The sequence below is a fragment of the Lycium barbarum genome, chromosome 8 (genome assembly GCF_019175385.1).
Source record: "Lycium barbarum isolate Lr01 chromosome 8, ASM1917538v2, whole genome shotgun sequence".
In the NCBI taxonomy this organism is placed as follows: Eukaryota; Viridiplantae; Streptophyta; class Magnoliopsida; order Solanales; family Solanaceae; genus Lycium; species Lycium barbarum.
The window spans coordinates 99,248,092-99,270,351 of NC_083344.1; the positions used below are offsets into that span (position 1 = coordinate 99,248,092).

The window sequence follows — 22,260 nt, forward strand, 5'->3', positions numbered from 1 at the left end:
AAGAAGATTAAAGAAGAACAACAATGAAGAGGGAACTTAACAAAGTTTCTAACCAACGAGGTACAAGATATTTTTTTTCCAAGTACATAGAAGTAGTAGTGGCCTAAGGTTGTGTCTTGTGAGATTGTAAAGATTCAAAATATCTTAATATATTTTCAGTCTTTTAATTAATCAATGGATTGCAGAAGAGGTTTGTCGAAATAAAGAAGAATTGATAATTAGGGAGAGGTGACAAAGAATAGTAAATAGTAGTATAAAATAACCATACAAGGAAAGAGGAAGAATTATGTATGGATTGATTTCAGAATATACCATTCTTCATGATTGGTTCAATTGAAGAAAGGAAAGCAAGAGGGCAAGCAAAAGGAAACTAAAGTGATCTATAATTTTTACTGAAAAAAAAAATCTATAATTCTTCACTAATCGTACAAGGAAGGTGGGAAAAATTGTCTCTCTTTTTTTTTTTGGGGGGGGGGGGGGGGGGGGGGGGGAGAGCAGAGCAGTCAAAGAATGAAGCAGACCAAATGATTGTTCCTGAATGACTATTCCTCACAATTGCTCCTTGTGATGCAGCGGAACCATGGCAATTAGGATCTCAAGACGTAGCAACACCTATAATGTAAGGAATAACGGTCTTACATAACGACAACCTTTTCTTCGTTATTCTGATTTTGGTTTTCGTATCATGGATCTTGGGTCACGCTTTATGACATTTCCATATCAAAAAATTCAATCTCGCAAAGGATTGTTCATGGAACTATATCGAGATTTTTCAAACCATATTTCCTAGTATCATCCCTATGTTCATTGTTATACCATCATTTGCTCTGTTATACTTAATGGACGAGGTAGTAGGCGATCTAGCCATTACTATAAAAGTTATTGCACATCAATGGTATCGGAGTGCGCCTCTTCACGAGGGTGATTAGAGTGTAACAAAATGCCTTAAAGTTGAATATGGTCCACGAAGCATCTGGCTTATTAGTAATCTCTCATCCCCGCTGTCGAGAGACAATAATAACTATAGCACGCCAGAAACAGGGAGCTGAGGTGGTTAGACATATAACCCGAAATGCACCCAGCATAAGATCGTTTGGTTCCATTCTTGTTGTTGCGGGAGGTACACATCCCTCTTCTCGGTGTGGAATGATATAAGAGAAATAGATGCTTAGCCTGGTATGTCTGATAACAACAACTAAAGTAGTGAATCTATCGGAACCATAGCAGGGGTATACAATTTTGGACCTAACGGTCGGCCTAGTAACCTTTCGGAATGGGGATCTCTGTTGGTAATAACCACAGTAGTAGTTGCGGAACTACTGGGCCGGGAGAGGATCTAAAAGCCACTTGACTGTAAGGAGAGGATAACCTCTTATTCCTACTCTTCTTTCTTCGCTTCGGGGACGGATGTCCTACGGTAGGTAATAACAGGCACAAGCAAGTTGATCGAAAGAGACCAGCGTTTCTACTCCTCCACCAAGGAGCCGTTCTTGCGAGAAGCAAGGGAGGTCACAGAGAATTGACCTATTCATAGAGTGATCCTATGATCGATATAGGATATAAACTTTCTTATTCTTTATTCTATTCTATTTCTGGAAAAAAAGAAAAAAAAAAGGGTAACTCAACTTCTCAGCTAGAGTTGGTGGTGGGACCTGTTGGCATAATGCACACTGGAACATGGGAATTCGAGGTCTCATGAACTACTACTAAAAACCTACTTTGTTTTTATTTTGTTTGTGGACTAACGATATCCAATCAGGCCTATGGCTGGATCCTTTTAGATCTACGGGCCGGCCAGCCCCGACCATTAACATTAGCATAGAGCGTTCCAGTGGGCCCCTGACAGGATAGGTGATAAATCAGTCTGGATCTTCTTTTTTTAGGCTACAACTTCGTAGAGCCGACTAGCATCCCTTTCCACTGTGCATTTTTTAAACAAAGAAGAAAACTATAGAATCGAATTCACTCTTCAAGAAATTGTTCGTCCCATATCTTTTGTATGTCTCATATGTGTGGAACCTGGTCTTTTCGGTCCCTAGAATACATAGGGTAGGTAGGGCTAGGTGAGAAATAGTTCACTCTTGCCAATAAACTGTCCCCGGCCTTCGATTAACTTCACTCATAAAGGGTCTTACGGTCGGGAGAACTACCTAACTAAAGAAAAATAGTGTTCTTTCTAAGAGTAGGCGTGAAGAACTTTTTGCGGAAAAACTCGCAAGTACAGTTTGGGGGGAGGCGGGAGTCGACCCTACCTTATGAGTATTCGGACGATAACAGTTTCGATGAATAGTCACTCACTTTTGGCAGTTATATGGTTCCAGAAGATGATCTAGAATTGGGTCAATCACGTTTATTATAAGTCGACAGTAGAGTGGTTCTACCAGCAAAAAGTTTATATATGTTTTATTGTAACATGTGTTAATTTACCTCATAGTTGGGATGTACCTTCCTTAGGTGTCAGATGTGATGTTGTACTCGATCGTCTAAATCAGACCTCTATTTCGGTATAACGAAAAGGAGTTTACTATGGTCAGTGCAGTGAGATTTGTGGAACTAATCCTGCCTTTATGCTTATCGTCGTAGAATTTGTTCCTAGGAAAGATTATGGGTCTCAAGTATCCAATCAATTAATAGCCCGAAAGCTTAAGCGGAACTGAAAAAGAAAGATGAGCGAAGCCACTAAACTGAGGCTTCACTCGCTCGCTCTAACGCTCCTTTAGTAGACAGCGAGTGGAGTGCATAAGCCCCTTCAGAGCTAGGAGTGGGTCAATCACGTTTATTAGGAGTCGACAGTAGCGTGGTTCTACCAGCAAAAAGTTTATGTACGTTTTATTGTAACATGTGTTGATGTACCTTACTTAAGTGTCAGATGTGATGTTGTACCTGATCGTCTAAAAACTAAATGATGTTGTACTCGATCGTCTAAATCAAACCTCTATTTCAGTACAACGAAAAGGAGTTTACTATGGTCAGCGCAGTGAGATTTGTAGAACTAATCATGCCTTTATGCCTATCGTCGTAGAATTTGTTCCTAGGAAAAATTATGGGTCTCGGGTATCCAATCAATTAATCCCACCAAGCCCGGAAGCTTAAGCAGAATTGAAAGAGGATGATGAGCGAAGCCACTAAACTGAGGCTGCGCTCGCTCGCTCTAACGCTCTTGTAGTAGACAGCGAGTGGAGTACATAAGCCCTTAAGTAAAGTACGGAACGAGCCTTGTCTACAAAGCTCGTAAGTAAAGTAAGCAAGCGAGCCACTTGGAATTGGAGCAGAAAGCAAGCGAAAAAGGATAACACAAGATACATGTTACTGCCCAGGATCGAACTGGGGACCTTCAGTGTGTAAGACTGACGTGATAACCACTACACCACAGCAACTTGATATTGTTAAGCAACACAATATCTTTATTTGTTCTTCCAAAACGGTCAAATTGGTAAATACGACAGTTAACAACATCTTAGTAATTTGTACTCCGTAATAGGTACTTCAAAAAACTTCCCGCTTGTAAAATTTTCATTCATAAGGCAGCCTATTTGAACAGTTTCAACCAATAATCAATTTCTTATTTAAATATTAAACTGGTAACTACTTTAGGTGAACTTTAGACAAACTATTTGTCCTCTTCTTTTTCTTCTTAGTTGCATTATACAATGGTGTTTTGCAAATCTATTATATCAAGTTAAATATATCAAAATCGTGAAAGAAATAATTCCAACAACTCTTACTATCCTATTCTTATATACGAAATTTCATGTAGTAAATTAAAACACCATTAAAAACTCATCATTGATGCAAACTTGTGAGTTCAAATCAAATAGGTGTTGTTGGAAAAGCTTGGAAACATAAGCAAAGATGAAGATTGGTATTTCGATCATATATATCTGAAACTTTTACTTTAGACATTGATAGTTCAAATTTGAGACATAAGTGCTTGAAATTTGGCCTTGGCAAGCCAAACTCCAAACACATATCAGAAATTTGGCCTTGGCAGCCAAACTTCTAACGCGTATGTAAAAGGTTTGTTTGCACAAGCTAAATGCCAAGCTTCAGCAAAATTTGTAATATCAGACGCGATTTTTTGCAACTTAATCTAAACTCTAAGGGATAGTTTGGTATGATGGATAAGCAAAATAGTGATGGGATAAAAATTTAGTACCACCTTATCCTTTGTTTGGTTACTACTCTTGGGATAAGTTATCCCAATATTAAAAATAGTACTGGGATAACTTATACCCACCAGAGGGTGGAATAATAATTCTGGGATAACTTATCCCGGGATAAAATAACGAATTGACTAAAATAGCCTTGAGGTTGAATAATAATCCTTTCCCTTTTCTCATTTCGTTGTCTATTTTTTCCATTCTGTCTATTCACTTTGTTGAATCTATCTTATTTTAAAAACTAGTTCCTCGAGCTAATTTTCATCTGTAATGACTAACAATTGGAGCCTTTTGCGTAATGAATACGTTATGCATGTTCTTAGCAACTTGGCAAATTCCAGGCTCTTGATCCCTTTTGCTCTTCCTCTAAATGTTGCGAATAGTTGTGTAATGTTTGTTGGATTCTTGAATTTAGAATGGTTATATTTCAGATTGCCTACCATATAAATCCAAAGGAGTAAAGGGAAAGTGTTTTGTTCTAATGCAAAACAACTAATGCTAACTTAAGATCATAAAAGAACCATATAGGGCATCAAATTGACAAAAAGATAAGGGAAAATGAATCATGAAAAAGAAAAAGAAGAAGAAAGAAGTCAACAGATATATTTAAAAGGGAATTGATGTGTACCAAACGGTTAAAGGAGCTTTACTTTTGATCCTTCCGAAGTGCACAGTTCTTCCAAGGTATAGTTAGACTAGAATTCCTAACTATATCCAAAGCTTTTGATGATTAACTATAGAAGCTAACCTTCGTAGATGATCTCTTCTCAATGATCATGTAAAAGTTTGGGATACCAAACTCAATATGTACTTCTTTTGTTTATCAATGATCAATGGAGGCAGTTAATATATATATATAGGAGCAAGAAGAGGGGAAATTTTAGGCATTTTAGGCTAAATGGGGTGAAGGATATTTTTGTAAACAAACAACTTCTTTTAAAAAATTAAACAATGCATGTTAATTTTAATACAACATACCAAAAAATGAATAAGAAATAATCTCAGGATAACTAATCCCAACATAACTAATTTCTTCATAACTTATCCGGTATAACTTGTCTTCAAATCAAACGACTCTTAAAGTGGCTAAAATTTACAAAAATATATGAAATTAGCCCATGGCTTAAATCAAGATCCCAAAATCAACTATCTGTGCAGGTGCGCCCTTGTCTTCAAGCTTGACAAAAGAAATAAATTTCAAAATTCTGAGTCGCATAACTTTAAGGGAAAGTCACACAAATACAACTTTTTGAAATGGTAATTAAAAAGATTACAACTACTTTTTAAAATTTACATAAATACAACTTATTCAGAATTTTAACTTTTTAATTACAAAAATACAACTTTTTACATTCCTAAAATATCGATAATACTTAATTTTAGGAGTTACTACAGTTAATGCATCCACTTTTTACTCTCTCTCTTAACTCCACCCAAAAAAAAAAAATATGAAAAGGGCATGAGAGAGAATGTAGTTTTCCAAATAAACAAAATCAACTTCAAATCTCATATTTCCTCCTCTTTATTCATCTTTTTTTTTTATTTTCACTTGATGACTGATGCAATTATTTTTTGTGATTAAAAAAAATTATTTGAATATATTAATATTAAGAAAAGTACATGAAAAGATATGATATATGGTATAAGAAAAGTACATGAAAATATACCTAAAAAATATATGGTATATTCAAATTGGCAAATTTAACTGAAAAGGTGATAATAAAATATTTGTGGATATAATAGTAAAAATTAGTATATTTAAGTTTGTATATTATATATTGTATATAATATAGTGATACCTTTGTGTATATAGTATATAATATTACAATATACCTTATATAATATTACAATATACCTAATATATGAATATATTACTATACGTGCCAACCAATTCTACTCTACAATAACATATATAGTATACAATATACAATATATAGATGGAATAATATATATATATATATATATATATATATATATATATATATATATATATATATATATATATATATATAATAGATACAGTAATATACTTGTTCATGAATTAACTTTTTTTTTTTTTTTTTGGTTAAAATTCATGAATTAGCTTGCTAGTAGATTGTGTTGGAGCATTTTTAGGTAAGCAATTATTGTGTTTTTATATGCATTCAATTATGTTATCACTAATATAGGGTATCTCCTTATTTTTAGCTTTTGATTCATTACAATAATCTCCTTGTTTTTAGATTTAAGTTGCATAATTTGTAATATCTAAATTTGTTGTATATTATATAATTGACTCTTACATATCTTACATTTATGAAAGTTCCCCTAACTTTAATGGAGTATTAGATATTAAATCTAACTTGGGATAACTGAAACCTAGTTAAGATAATTATGACAATCCAGACCCGTCAAATTTGGTCATTATTTTTGACAAATAAGAAAAGGAAGAAGAATGCCTTCAACCCATACTTCATCTAAAGATTTTTTGGTCTTCAAGGCTGCTTGGAGTTTTATGGTGAAATTCATAATGTTTGCTGCATTTAACTGATCGAAACAACCCCATTTTAAGAATAACTTTACAGAGCTTTTGTAAGTCAGCGCAAGCTGCCCTCAAGTTGTTCTGTAATGGCATTATGCAGAACACATAAACATCGTATTTGTGATCTAAAAGACCCACACAGAAGTGGTTAAAGGGATACCAAAAGCAAAGTTACTCCATTGAAAGGCGTATTTCTTTGCAACAATGTTGATACACATCTTGTGTTTGGACAATAAGTTGAGGTTGAAAAAACAAATTACGAAAGGCACACACAGATGTGTTTGAACATAAACTTCAGCTGGAAAAAAGTTTGTGAGAGTTTGAGAAACTTCACTTGAAAGGTGTCTGCAAGCCACTATTTCAATGTTTCACTCAAAACCCAAAACTAAGAACAAACTTCAACATTGCAAAATACTAACAACTTATTAGAAAGGTTATATCACAATAGGCATCACAAATGGAGGATACCCAGAAAAAGGGCAAGAAAACAAGCTCAGGAAAACAACTAGAGCAAGGTGACAGATAACTAGTCAATTTGCAAGTGTGTAAGGAAGAGGGTAAAGCTGAATATCAGATGAGCTACTCAACAAAAAGCTGTTGCAGTTACAGAGCATGCACATAAATAACATTGTAAACAACTAAACACCTATTCCCAGTTTCATATTTGCTTTTGACAGGTAAATTTCGGCTCCAATTGCTATACCAGAACATAAAATTAACGTGCAGATGTAGCAGAACAACTCCATCGGTTACAGAAGAAAATTGATGTGCAAGTACTTCAAAGACTGTTGCTTCAGGCAGTCCCTGATTAAGGAAGTGTAAGGAAAGCACTTAATCAAAGAACAAGACAACATTATTCCAACAAATTCATGTGAAAATGAACAACAAAGTATTCAAATTCATAACTAGTTCCATTTCGCATGTGAGTATCATTCCTGTCAGACCCCAATGATAATATAGCAGAATATATCCAATGTAAAACAACAAATACATCATGTACCAACTATGAATATCACAATTTTCAGAAGAAATCACCTTAGTTAAATGCATATATATGAAGCATAAATCGGGTTATACCCAGAATACTAGCTGCACCTTCAAACAAAAACTAGTGCAAGGTTAAAATACAGACCAGGAGTTTTATTATCCAAACTACAGAATAAGAACTTGGCCACACTTCATTCACCGGTTTGTAAAGAGGAAACAATGTGCTAGCTCGAACATGTAAGTCTCAAAAGGCCCTATGTATATCAAGTTCATGATCTATCTTCCACATATAGCCAGAGAAGCCAACCATGTAGTATTATTTCCCTCCTTCCAACAAGTACTGCATTTCCACTAACCGGTAAAAGTTACAATTATTTGTTAACGTTTGCCTAATTTACCATCCACATATCAAATAATATCTTGAAGCTAATTTTGATTGATCTGAGACAGAGAAAACATGCGTGTCAAGTCCATATGAAAGGCTGGCAGTAGAAATTTCATCCGTTATCTTTCTCCATATATAAAAGGGAACAACACCTTCATTGAGTATTGAAGTGTGACTCCATAGGAAAAAAAACACTCTATATCCATCATCTCTAGAATAGTACAATCGAATATTCTTGAGGACTCCATATATACAGAGACTATAGGCGCAAATAGTGGACAAGGTATGTGGCTTAAATTAACACAAGTACCATTTGTTTTTTACACATCTACAGAATTACTTCTTGATTTGGCATTAAAAATGAGTACAGAATATTGAAGGTTCACGAATCAAGATAGAGTAAGCTTATTCTACGTATTGCGAAACACTACTGCCTTATTAACCCATTTAATCATAATTCTAACATGAGTCATCTACTAACATAAATCATATGTCACAATCGGGTACATAAAAGAAGATTCAACTAAACAATTTGACTTCAGTAAGTTGACAAGTACGTGAATTGGCAGTGGCCTAAACAAGGAAATATATAGATAAGTAGTAATCACCTAATGAGGTGACTCAAGAAAGACAATCCACTTAGTTTTTTAGCTGCTAAAAGTCTCAAAGCTAGAAGGGACAAGACATGGATAGACACAAAAGAGATTGACAAAGCTGATGAATAATATGCAATCCGTTAAGAGGAAAGGCAGTATACCACACTGAAACAGTAATGTTCCCTCTCCAAACTATAGAGAGAGAAAAAAATTACAAAGCACGTTGCCACGTCAAATTCAAAATCATACAGAAGCTCTTCATCACTAGACATTTACTGCTTATAAAATCTAACAAGGTCTAATTAAAATGATAATACCAACAATATGCTTATAATTCTAATCTACACAAACCATATGTCATAACTGGGTACAAACATGAACATTCAACTAAAGGATTTGACTTCGGTAAGTTGACAAGTACATGAATTGGCAGTGGCATAAAAAAGGAAATACATAGATATGTACTTTTTACCAAATGAGGTCCCCAGGAAAGACAATCCACTTTAGTTTTTTTAAAGCTGCTAAAAGTCTCAAAGCTAAAAGGACAAGACATGGATAGACACAAAAAAGATAGACGAAGCTGATGAATAATATGCAATCCATTAGAGGAAAGGCAGTAAACCACACAGAAACAGTAATGTTCCATCTCCAAAATATTGAGAAAAAAAAAATCAAGTTACAAACCACACAAGCACGTCGCCACATCAAATTCAGAATCATACAGAACTTCTTCAGCATTAGACATTTAATCACTACTAATAAAATCTATAACAAGGTCTAATTAAAACAAATAATAGCAACAATATACTTATAATTCTAATCTACACAAACACTTCATTGACCAAGTGAAAAAATAAATAAGTGAAAACCAGTCAAACCAAATGCAGTCATTTAGAAACCAAAAGGATCTCCGGCTTTTTAGCTTTACTCGGCGTAGTAGCATTTGACATAACAGCACTTGCAGCAGCAGCTACCTTAACTGCGTCACGACCTCTCCTATCAAGCTGAATCAAACTCCGAGTTGCCAAAATCGCCTGCGGATTCAACTCATGTGAAGCCCTTGCATACAACCGTTTCACCGCCAATGAAGCAGCATCCTTCACATCCTCAGCATTCAAAGGACCCAACAAACAATGCCCCAATATCCTTATCACAGGTTGCAATAACTCCCATGGTAGTGGAATTCTTACACCTTTTGGCCTTAATTCATCATATCCATCTTCAATTCCCAAATTCTCCATCCCTCCCACCAAATCCCCGTTACTAATCTCGACAGAATTCTCCGAATTCCCATCACTTTCATCATCAAACTCCGAAACGCAAACACAATCTTGACCAGCCCAATCACTAGCAAACCTACAGAAATCCAATTTTGACCAACTTGGCATATGTGAAATCTGTTTATAATAAGAATCTAAAGCAACCCCAACAATACAAGCACGTTTAGTTGATTTCACAGCAATTTGATGTTCCAGAACGGGCGATAAAACTCCGACCAAATTACGATTCTGGACTTTATCCAACCTAGGATTCGATTTCCCCGAAATGGGGTTTGTTTTTCTTGGACTATGATACAAAGAAGGCTGAGAAAGATCCGGTATCGAGACAACTACTGGTTTACCACCACGTGATTTCGCTTCATTAGCGTAAAGAGCAAGAAGAACAGCTTCAAAACCCGAAAGAGAAGTATTACTAGAAGAGTTGTGAATTCGGGTGAGATAGACTGAGGTTAAAATGGGGATAAATGAAAGAACAACAAGGCGTAGATCAGTATCGGAGGAAAGAAAAGTGTCGTAAAGCCAGTGACAAAGGGGGTCATCACCTGACCCGGAAGTAGGGGTAGAAAGGGAATTAGAGATGGAAAAGTAGGCCGATGAAGAGAGGAGAAGAGAACGGGCAGGACGGTCAGAGTCAGCTAGGGCAGCGGTGGAGTCATTGTTGGGGAGGAGGGAGGAGAGGAGGTGTATGCGAGAACGGGCTTTGGAGATAGATTCCCACCAAGAATGCATTGGGTCGTTATTGTTGCTGGAGATCGGAGGGACGTGGTTGGAAGTGGAGGGTGTTTGGACGGTGGAGGATGCGGTGGAGGAAGAAGGAGGGGAATCATTTGAGATTTGGGAATTCAGTTGGAAATCCATTGGGGCAGATCGGAGTTGTGGTGAAGTCTCCGATGAGGACAGAAGGGAGTGTTGGAAAGTGGACCCTTGTTTCCTATTCTTTCAGCAAAATGGTCAGGGTTTGGAAGGTTGAAGATTAAAACCTTGTTTAACGGTTGAAATTACCCTACAGACAAACATGTAGATTCGAAATTTCACCAATTGTGTAGATGAAAATTATGGAAACAAAAACATGTTGGATGACAAAGTTACCGGAAGAATTAGCTATTGGTGACATTTTAGTTTAAAATTACGGAAAAGGGCCAAAATTACCCCGGAACTTTAAAAAATAGTTCATTCATACCCTTCGTTATACTTTAGGGTCAATTATATCCTTACAGTTATACTATAGGGTCAATTGTACCCTTCTGTCTAACTGTTGCCACGTGGCATCATCCCAGCCCTTCAAAATTATTTTACCCTCAAATAATTTTTTACTCACTAAAATAACTCAATCCGACCCGAAATTTTTTTTTCAGCAAAAATAATACGGATAATTTTTCCAGAAAAAAATATAAAAATTATCCGTATTATTTTTGCTGGAAAAAAAAATTCGGGTCGGATTGAGTTATTTTAGTGAGTAAAAAATTATTTGAGGGTAAAATAATTTTGAAGGGCTGCGATGATGTCACGTGGCAACAGTTAGACAGAAGGGTATAATTGACCCTATAGTATAACTGTAAGGGTATAATTGGCCCTAAAGTATAACGAAGGGTATGGATGAACTATTTTTCAAAGTTCAGGGGTAATTTTGACCCTTTTCCGTTACAATTATCATAGGTGACTCGTGGGGATCACTTAAAAACAAAATCCAATTAAATTATAGATTAAGAAGATTGAGGTCCAAAATATTTTTTTTTCAAACTTCTTAACTTTTTACAAAATACAAAAAAATCCCAATTTAATCCAAAAAACTCACTAGTCCCCCTTCCCCTCCTCCCCCCTCCCCACCTCCCCACACACCGCCCCCCCCCCCCTCCCCTCCCTAAAAAAAAATTGATATTTTTTATTTACTTTTTCACCAGCCCCCTCTCCTCCTCCCACCCTCTCCCAAACACCCCCCCCCCCCCAAAAAAATTAAAAAAAATGTTTTGATATTTTTATTTGCTTTTTCACCAGCCCCCTCCTCCCACACCTATCCCCGCCCCACCCCCTCAAAACAATTTTTTTAAAAAGTTTTGATATTTTTTATTTGCTTTTTCACCAGCCCCCTCCCTCTCTTACTCCCAACCCTCTCCTCCTCATACCCCTCCCCATCCCCTCCCCCCCCAATTTTTTTTTTAAAAAAAAGTTTTGATATTTTTTATTTACTTTTTCACCAGCCCCTCCTCCCCTCCTCCCACCCCTGTCGCCCCGCCCCACACCCCCCCCCCCCCCAATTTTTTTTTTAAGTTTTGATATTTTTTATTTGCTTTTTCACCAGCGCCCCCTCCTCCTCCCACCCCTACCCCTGCCCCACACACCCTCACCCCCAAAATAAAAAATATTTTTAAAAAATTTTGATATTTTTTATTTGCTTTCACCAGCCCCCCTCCTCCCTATCCCCCCGCCACCCAAATTTTATTTTATTTTTAAAAAAAAAAGTTTTAATTTTTTTATTTGCTTTTTCATCAGCCAGCCCCCCCCCCCCTCCTCCTCCTCCCACCCCTCCCCCAATTTATTTTTAAAAAGTTTTTGATTTCTTTATTTATTTTTACAACCCCCACCCCCCTCCATAAAAAAGAATTAAAAAAAATTATTTTTTTTTACCAGCCCCTACTCCTCTACCTCCCACCCCTCACCCCCTCCCCCTACCCCCAAAAAAAATTTAATTTTTTTTATCAGTCACCACTCCTCCTCCTCCCACCCCCCTCCACCCCAATAAAAAAAATTGAATAGATTTTCTTTTTGTTTTTTTGCACCCCCCACCCTTCCAAAAAAAAAAATTGTTTAAAAAAAAAGAAGTTTTGAAATTTTTTTATTTTTTTGCACCACACCCCCTCCCCCCCTCCCCCCCCCCCCCCCCCCCCCCCCCACAAAAAAATTAATTTTATTTTAAAAAAGAGTTTTTATTTTTGGTTTTTTTGCCCCCCACCCTCCTCCCCACGCCAAAAAAATCTTGAAGGGAAGTTTTGATTATTTTTTTTGGGTTTAGGAAACTTTGGATAAAATCCAGGTTGTTGTTGTTGTGTGTTTGTAGTGAAATAGATGGTTTTCTGCTGCTGTCCTGGTATGGTTCAGGGTTTAGAAAAATATATCCAACAGATAGTTTTTTTGTTCTTGTCCTGGTATTTATCTGGTTCTGGTTGTAGAAGATAACCAACAGATTTGTAGTTATTGCAACAAGTAGACAATCTGTTGCAACGACTACAAATCTGTTGGACATAGCTTCAGTTATTTGGTTCTGTTTGTAGAAGATATCTAACAGATTTGTAGTTGTTGCAACAAGATCTACACTTGTTGCAACAAGTAGACAATCTGTTGCAACAACTACAAATCTGTTGGACATAGCTTCAGTTATTTGGTTCTGTTTGTAGAAGGTATCCTACAAATTTGTAATTGTTGCAACAAGTTCTACACTTGTTGCAACAAGTAGACAATCTATTGCAACAACTACAAATTTGTTGGACATAGCGTCAGTTATTTGGTTATGTTTGTAGAAGATAACCAACAAATTTGTAGTTATTGCAACAAGTTCTACAGTTGTTGCAACAAGTCGACAATCTGTTGCAATAACTACAAATCTGTTGGACATAACTTCAGTTATTTGGTTCCGTTTGTAGATGATATCCAACAGATTTGTAGTTGTTGCAACAAGTTCTACACTTGTTGAAACAAGTAGACAATCTGTTACAACAACTACAAATCTGTTAGACATATCTTCAGTTATTTGGTTCTGTTTGTAGATGATATTCAACAGATTTGTAGTTGTTGCAACAAGATCTACACTTGTTGCAACAAGTAGACAATCTATTGCAACAACTACAAATCTGTTGGATATAGCTTCAGTTATTTGGTTCTGTTTGTAGAAGATATCCAATAGATTTGTAGTTGTTGCAACAAGTTCTACACTTGTTGCAACAAGAAGACAATCTATTTATGAATCAGCAAATGTTGAGGAAAGATATAGCTAAATTGACAGTCAAACTGACAATCAATCCTCAGAAAGAGATAAGGAATAGAGCCGAGAAGTAGTAGATACAAATGAAGAAAGTGAAGAAGAACTAGAAGATGAAGAAACTGATGATGAAGATGGAGTAGATCAAGGAAATCTGCTACACCCCATAAGGCAGTTGCTGAACAAATTATTACTTAAGTTGTAGTATTTGGAGCCAAGGTTGCTGTTGAACAATTTCTGTTTTTTTTTTCCTTTATGTTGTTTGTGAATGATGTTTATGAAATTATTTATTTTGATTAATTGTGGTATTTGGATCTAAGGTGGTTGTATGCAACAGATGCATACACTGTTGAAGAAGTTGCAACAAGTTACTAATTTGTTTCAACAAGTTACTAATCTGTTTTAACAAGTTACTTATCTTTTTAAGCAAGCTGCTTAGCTGTTGCAACAAATTACTCACCCTATTGGAAAAAAAATCAAACAATTGCTTAAATTATTGCAAAAATTAAAAAAATATGTAGCAACAGATGAGTTAATTGTTGCAACAAATCATACACTTGTTGAAGAGGTTGCAACAAGTTACTAATCTGTTTCAACAGATGGATCAGATGTTTAAGCAAGTTGCTTAGTTGTTGCAACAGATTAATCAACTTATTTGAATTATTGCAACAACTTACTCATATGTTGCAGCAAGTATATCAGTTGTTGCAACAACTTACTCATATGTTGCAGTAGGTATCTCATATGTTTCAACAACTCCTCCATTGTTGCAACATATTCACGATATTGATCACATTGAACTCCTTTGTTTATACTGAATAACATTGAATTCATTGTTTATCACTAAACATGGTTGAATTAAGTACTTCACATCAAATCACTCTAATGATCATTCGATTTAGGAAGAATACACTTAGAATTGCCCATCTAATCCATGAAATTACTATCTAATCCATTAAGGATGTTAGTAGATATATATATTCATCACTAAAAATTATTGATTTCCTTTGTTTAACACTAAATTTTGGTGAATTAAGTAGTTCGCATTAAATCACTCTAATGATCACTCGATTTAGTCCATACTGAGTAGTAGATCATCTTTCCTGACTCAAAATATACCAAATTTATTAGGTATTATACATTGATCACTAAATATCGTTGATTTCCTTTGTTTATCACTAAATATGGGTGAATCGAGTAGTTCGCATCAAATCACTCTAATGATCACTCGATTTAGTGCCTACTAACTTAGTAGATCATCTTTCCTGACTCAAACTACTATCAAATTGATTAAGTATTATATATGGATCACTAAATATAGTTGATTTCATTTGTTTATCACTAAATATCGTTGATTTCATTTGTTTATCACTAAATATCGTTGATTTCATTTGTTTATCACTAAATATGGGTGAATAAAGTAGTTCAATTCACTCTGATAATCATTGGATTTAGTGCATACTGACTTAGTCGATCATCTTTCTCGACATACAATACCATTAAATTGATTAAGTATTATATATTAGTCACCACTTATTGTTGATTTCCTTTGTTTATCACTAAATATCATTGATTCTCTTTGTTGATCACTAAATATGGGTGGATCAAGTAGTATCTGCTGCAACATCGGTAATATCTGTTGCAACAAGTGTACTATCTGTTGCAACAACTGTAGTATCTGTTACAGCAAATGACATAGTTGTTGAACAGTTCCTTACTCTTGTTGGATAAAACACAACAAGTTACCCAGTTTCTGCAATAAGTCACTCCACTTGTTGGAAAAACCCCAACATGTAACTTAGTTGCTGCAACAAGGCCTGTCAGTTGTTGCAATAGATTGCTTACTTGTTGGAAATCTTTTAGAAGTTGGATAAAACACAAGTTACTGGTTGTTGCAACAAGTCCTGTTACTTGTTGGATAAAACCCAACAAGTTACAGAGCTGTTGCAACAGATTCACTACTTGTTGGAAATTGTTCAGCAATTTATTAACAACAATACACACATTTATGATTGGACACGATCAACATATCATATAAACTAAGTTCACAAGCATAAAGAACATAAATTACCATTCTAAAAAAGAATAACATTAAAATGTCATAAAGTTCCAACAAATAACTATTATTACAACACAGTGCAATTAACAACTATGGAACATTTCAGCTTGGACAATAACTATAAATCTGTTGGATATCTTCTATAAACAGAAATAAATAATTGAAGCTATGTCCAACAGATGAATGAGTCATTGCAACAGATTGTCTACTTATTGCAAAAAGTGCAGAACTTGTTGCAACAACTACAAATCTGTTGGTTATTTTCTACAAACAAAATCAGATAAATACAAGGACAAGAACAAAAACAACCATCAGTTGGATATCTTTTCCTAAACCCTGAACCATACCAGGAAAATAACAGAAGAGTCATCTATTTCACTGCAAACTAGGGGTAGGCATAAACACCGAAAATCGAAAAATCGGACCGAACCAAATTAATTCAGTTTTTCGGTATTTCGGTTTCGCTTTTTTTTTTTTATGACAAATTCAGTGTTTCGCTTCGGTGTTCGGTTTCGGGTCAACGGTTCTTCGGTATTTCGGTTTCATCGATTTTGTTTTTTGAAGATTTACTACATGAATACAATTTTTTTTTACGACACTCAGTCCACTCTCTCAGGCCCAAATTAATGTATATGATTAATAAAGAAGCTGCTAAATTCCAGAAGCCATCAAAGATTCAACTGGAAAATTTTCCATTCAAAAATCAAAAGGGCCTACAAGAATGGAACAAATTCTTCAGAGATTATAATGCAAAATAGAAGACAATTGATAATAATCACAAAAAGATTTTGTTTATTGTTGGATGTTTGGTTTATCATATTAAAATTTGGACGTGAAATGTACTATTTAGAACATCTATAAGTTTAAATTGGATAAATAAATTTGTCTTCAATAATACTCATGGCCTATATTAAATCATTTTTTCCAATCTGGGATTGGTTTTTATACCATTTTGATCAAAATAATTAACTGAATGTATATAAATGATTATCACACAAATAATACTTTTTAGAGGAAGATAAAATAAAGCATACAAGAATATGGTCTACTAATTCGGTGCGGTGTTCGGTGTTGAAAAAAACCGAATTAGAAAAATCGAAACCGAACCGAACTAATTCGGTGCGGTGTTCGGTGTCCACTTTCAAAAAACCGAAACCGAAAAATCAAACCGAACTTTGAAAAAACCAAATCGAAGAACCGAACGCCCACCCCTACACAAACACACAACAACAACAACATGAATTTTATCCAAACTTTTCCTGAACCCCCAACTTCTTTTCAAGATTTTTTTGGAGTGTGTGTGTGTGGGGGGGGGGGGGGGACAAAAATACAAAAAATAAAAACTATTCAAGACTCTTTTTTTGAAGGGTGGGGGTACGTATGTGCAAAAAAAAAAAAAAACTTTTCAAAACTTTTTTAAAGAAAACATTTTTTTTTGTGGAGGGAGAGGGGAAGTGAGGGGGGGGGGGGGGGGGGGGCGGGGGGGTGGGAGGAGGAGCGGGCTGGTGAAAAAACAAAAAAAAATATCAAAACTTTTTAATTTTTTTTTTGCGGGGAGGGGTTGGAGGGGGAGTGGAGGCTGGTAAGAAAAAATAATTTTTTTTTGGGTGAGGGGGAGGGCTGCGAAGAGGAGGAGGGGGGGGGGGGAAGAGGTGGGGTAAAAAAACAAATAAAGAAAATCATTTTTTTTTATTTTTTTTGTCGGGGGGGGGGGGGGGTGGAGGGGGTGAAAAATAAATAAAGCAAAATTAATTTTTTTTTGGGGGGGAGGGAGGGTTCGGGGGGGGGGGGGGGGGAGTGGGTCAAAGTGTTAAAACTAAAACTTGAGACCAAAGTGTTAAAAATAAAGTTGAGAGCCAAAGTGTCAAAATGAAAACTTTTGGGCAAGTTCAAAACCCCTTAATCACAAATAAAAAATCATCACCTCCACTCAATAATTAAAACTTGAGTCACCTCTACTAAAAAGAAAAACTTAGGAGTCACCTATAATTAAAAGCCCCAAGTTACTATGTGTATATACTAATGTGATTTAGAAGCATCCATCGCAAAGAGATTCGGCCACCAGAATTAGAAGGAAAAAAAATTGAAATTATATTTCAACCTTTAAAATATTTACAAATTTGTTTAACCACGAACTATTCCGGAAGGTAGACGACAAGTTTTAAATCTTAATGCGGGAAAGGCATATCTCATTGAATCGGTCTTTTTCTTCACATCACATATAACAGGAATCGAACCCCCTTCGCTGTTGGGTCAAAACGAATGGCTGGCCACCTTTTACATTAGAAGAGCAAAAAGGCCCAGGGCATAGTAGGATGATTTAATGTGAATGAGTGTCTGCTTCGTTGTCCGAACACAATTGTTGTTGATCATGCTAGGTGCTACTGTTGTAGCAAGAATCTGAGACTTAGATTAACAATTAAATTTATATTTAAGGTGAAAGGCAAGTACATTATAATGATCAATATCAACCTCTCAATGTTTGGAACTTGGTTATGAATATAATAAAATAAGTAAATAACATGAATTAAAGAGTAACAAAGCGAAGGAGTAAGAACGATCTTATTGAAATATTTCGAGCGGAACTATTAAGCATGTCATAATGATCACAGTATGTACGTGAAAGTGTAACTGCCGCAGTGGATCTCAAATTTATCGGAACCGATTATTTTGTGAGGCTTATCATAACCGGGCACTGATGACCTACCAGACGCTTGACTACGAAACAAGATTGCCTGATATGGGCTCCGAATAAGCTGTCTAGGAATTTCTTTATCCTAAGCCAAAGTCGTCTTTGCTAATATGGACTTTGTAATGTCAGCGACGGATCTGAGATTCGTTAGGGCATCGACTTATGCATTTTCCTCCCTTGCGATCTGGTCACCTTCCATTCCTTGAATAGGGATAGCAGATTCTTGACCTTGACATTCTTGTGAACTTGGTTTACCACAACCTGAAAGTTGCTCTTCAACTCTACATTCTGCGATTCGAGTCCCCTGGCTAGTTCGAGCCCTGCAATCACAACCTCATATTTAAATTCATTGTTAGTCATAGGAACTTATTTTATAGCTTTTCTAACAATTTGACCAGACGGTGTAATGAGTACTATTCTGAGGCCGGGCTTTGACATTAGAGGAGTCGTCCGTATAAAGGGTCCGGACTCCGGGATAGTTCCAGAAGCTAGTTTTGCTTTCTTTCTGCCCCCGAGAGTATACCCAAACTGAAATGCCACGAAGTTTGCTAAGACTTGCGACTTGATGACAGCCCGGGATTGGTATGTGATATTGTATGCACTAAACTTGACCACTCAATTTGCAAGTAGTCCCAAGAGTTTTGGTTAATGCAGGATTCCCCGTGATTGGAAAGTTGTGAAAACAGAAATATAGTGACACTGAAAGTAAGACCAAAATTTAATTTCTACAGAAATTATGTTGGACAAGGCAAAGTTTTTATAAACTTATGCCTTGCGCAATTAGGTAGGTAGACCGAAATTTCTTTTTTGTTTTTTCGATGTCCAGGGGTGTTTTTGGCCACTTTTTGTTACTTAAAGTGCTGAAAGGCAAAAATTAAAAACCAGCGATTTGAGGGCCAAAATTTAAAGATCACCCAAGATAAGGACATTCCCTTATTAGTTCCTTTTTTGGGCCCTTTCCTACTCTTTAAGGCAAATTTGGGAGGGTGAAGATTGAAAAAACTTGTAAACAGTTGAAATTATCTTCAGACAACTTATAGATTTGATTTTACCAAATGTTTCAATAGTGTCAATTGTGTAGATGGAAACCATGACAGGTGAGTTCAAACTTATTAAAAACAAAAAAATGTCAGATATTTTTTTTTTTAATTTGCGTGAATAAAGTTACTCCCTTCGGTTTAAAAATAAGTATTCAATTTTTAGCATACCCAACAAAAAAAAGAGCATTTTTAACTAAACTATCTTTAATTAAATTAGCATATTAGTATTAATTATTGACACAATGATTTGGTCACGTAGCACTTACTAAGTGTAAAATATAGAAAAATAATTGAAGTGCAAAGCGGGCCTTTTCCTATTCTTTAAGCTAAATCTCACCAAATGTTCGTCAAGGTCCAGAAGGATGAACATTTAGAACTTGAGAAAATCGTCAAATGCCTCCTCAACGTTTGGTCGGATTAATTATGACGCACCCAACCTTTACGGGTGGCCTATTACCCCCTGACTATTTTTTAAACGGAATATTTACTCCATAAAAAGTCACACCCACATATATGCTTGCTGGTGAAGCCCACGCGCCTGACACCTGGAAATTTCGATTTTTTAATTTATTTTTGATTTGTTATCTATTTTGTCTTTTTTTTCTTTTTCTTTCCTTTATCTTCCTCAATTAAAACACAATTTCTTCCCCCATTAACACACACATATTCAATTTCATCATCACTCATACATATATTTTCAAGAAAATCAACCTATTTGGGTTCAAGATTTTTTCTTTTTTATTTTCTTTTTCTTCCCTTTATCTTTCTCAATTAAAACTCATTTTCTTCCTCCATTAACGCATCCACATTCCATTTCATCATCAAACATACATATCTTTTCAAGAAATCAACCTATTTGGGTTCAAGATTTTTTTTTCTTTTTCTTTCCTTTATCTTCCCCAATTAAAACCCATTTTCTTCCTCCATTAACACACCCACGTTCAATTTCATCATCAATCATACATATATTTTCAAGAAATCAACCTATTTGGGTTCAAGAATCATGAAATTTTTATAATTTTAAGTGCAATTGAACAAAAATTAAGTGGGTGACTGGGTGGAGGAGGTGGTGTTGCGGTGGGGGCATTGGTTGTAGAAGAGTGGCGTTGAGAAGGAGAGAAGGGTGGTTGGTTGTGGTGGTGGCATTATCGCTGGCGAAGAAGGGTAAGGAGAGGGGAGACAGTGGCGGCTTGAGGGTTGTTTTGGTGGTGGCCGCTCACCGGCGATTAGGTCCGGTGGCGGCGACGGGTGTTGATGAAAGAAGAGGGGGAGGGAGTAAAAGCAAAAAATAAGGAAAAATATTTTTAGAAATGAGATAGAAAAAAATAAGAAAAAATTAATTAAAAATACATATATTTATGAAAAGATATATTAAAAATAAAATTTTAATTTTTGTTTTTGGTGCTCACTTTGCTATGGAAGCATTTGGGGGGGGGGGGGGGGGGTAAATATTCCATTTTTAAAATGTTCAGGGAGGTGATAGGACGCCCGCAAAGGTTGAGTATGTCATAGTTAAACCGGCCAAACATTGAGGGGGCATTTGACTATTTTCTCTTTAGAACTTGCTTAACTGTTAGAAATTTCTACAGAGGACTTGTAGATTTGAAACTTCACCAAATGTTTGACTAGCATCAATTGTATGGATGAAAATTATGGAAACAAAAACATGTTAGATGATTGTTTTCAATAAAGTTGCTCAGATTCAGTTTGTTTGTCTGGTTTTGACTTAGGAATTTAATAAAGTAAAAAACAATTTTGAATCTTGTGGTTGTAAACTAAAGATACTAAAATGTATCATTTAATCTTAAAATCTTAAAAATGTCTTGTGAAAAGTTAGAATTAAAGAGTTGTCAAAAAAAGTTGTATTCTTTTTTAAACAGAGGACAAAAGAAAATAAGTCAAAAATTTGAGGAGAGCGAGTATTTTTTAAGCCAAATCTCACCAAATGAAGATTTAGGACTAGCTAGAAGCTAGCTGTTGAAATTATCTTCAGACGAGTGGTAGATTTCAAACTTCACCAAATCTTTTACTTGTGTCAATTGTGTATATGAAAATTATGGAAAGTGAGTTCAAACTTTATTAGAAACAAAAACATGTTAGATGATTGTTTTTCCATGAAGTTACTATTTAAGTACTAATGTGATATACAAGGTCCAGCGCAAAGAGATTCAATCATTCGGCTGGGTCATTTGCACTTCTGGCCCTATTTTGTGTTGGTCTGTAATCTTTATCCCTCAGCTGGTCTTTAACTTTTACACTTCAAAATTAAACTTATGCCTATAAAGACAAAAGTTACGCATCATATATAATATTCATAAATTATGCCAGTGTCCGTAAAGAATTTATGCCCCTATAGGCATAAGTAAGGGTGTACATGGACCGAGTTGGTTCGGATTTTTTAAATACCAAATCAAGCCAATTATGTTGAGTTTTAAAATCTATAAACCAAACCAAACCAACATGACTCGAATTTTCTCTGATTTTTTGGGTTTTTTTTCTTTTTTCGGAAAGGTATTCATATAAAACATGTAACTTTCATTTCAATTTTTTTTTTCTCATAGTAAGAT

At 35.5% G+C, this 22,260-nt stretch overlaps 1 protein-coding gene, 1 non-coding gene and 1 pseudogene across 2 annotated transcripts; 1 reads left to right on the forward strand and 2 right to left on the reverse strand.

Annotated features, from left to right (window-relative positions):
* The first annotated feature begins 524 nt into the window (after window positions 1-524).
* LOC132608005 (cytochrome c oxidase subunit 2-like) lies at window positions 525-2,657 on the forward strand (annotated as a pseudogene).
* Window positions 2,658-3,304: 647 nt separating this feature from the next.
* TRNAV-UAC (transfer RNA valine (anticodon UAC)) lies at window positions 3,305-3,377 on the reverse strand. The gene has a single exon. It is a non-coding gene; the product is annotated as a tRNA-Val (tRNA).
* A 5,928-nt stretch (window positions 3,378-9,305) lies between these two features.
* On the reverse strand, window positions 9,306-10,932 carry LOC132606411 (uncharacterized). The gene has a single exon (XM_060319901.1). The coding sequence runs from the start codon at window positions 10,785-10,787 to the stop codon at window positions 9,537-9,539; it is 1,251 nt and encodes a 416-aa protein (XP_060175884.1). The 5' UTR covers window positions 10,788-10,932; the 3' UTR covers window positions 9,306-9,536.
* Between the last annotated feature and the right edge of the window lie 11,328 nt (window positions 10,933-22,260).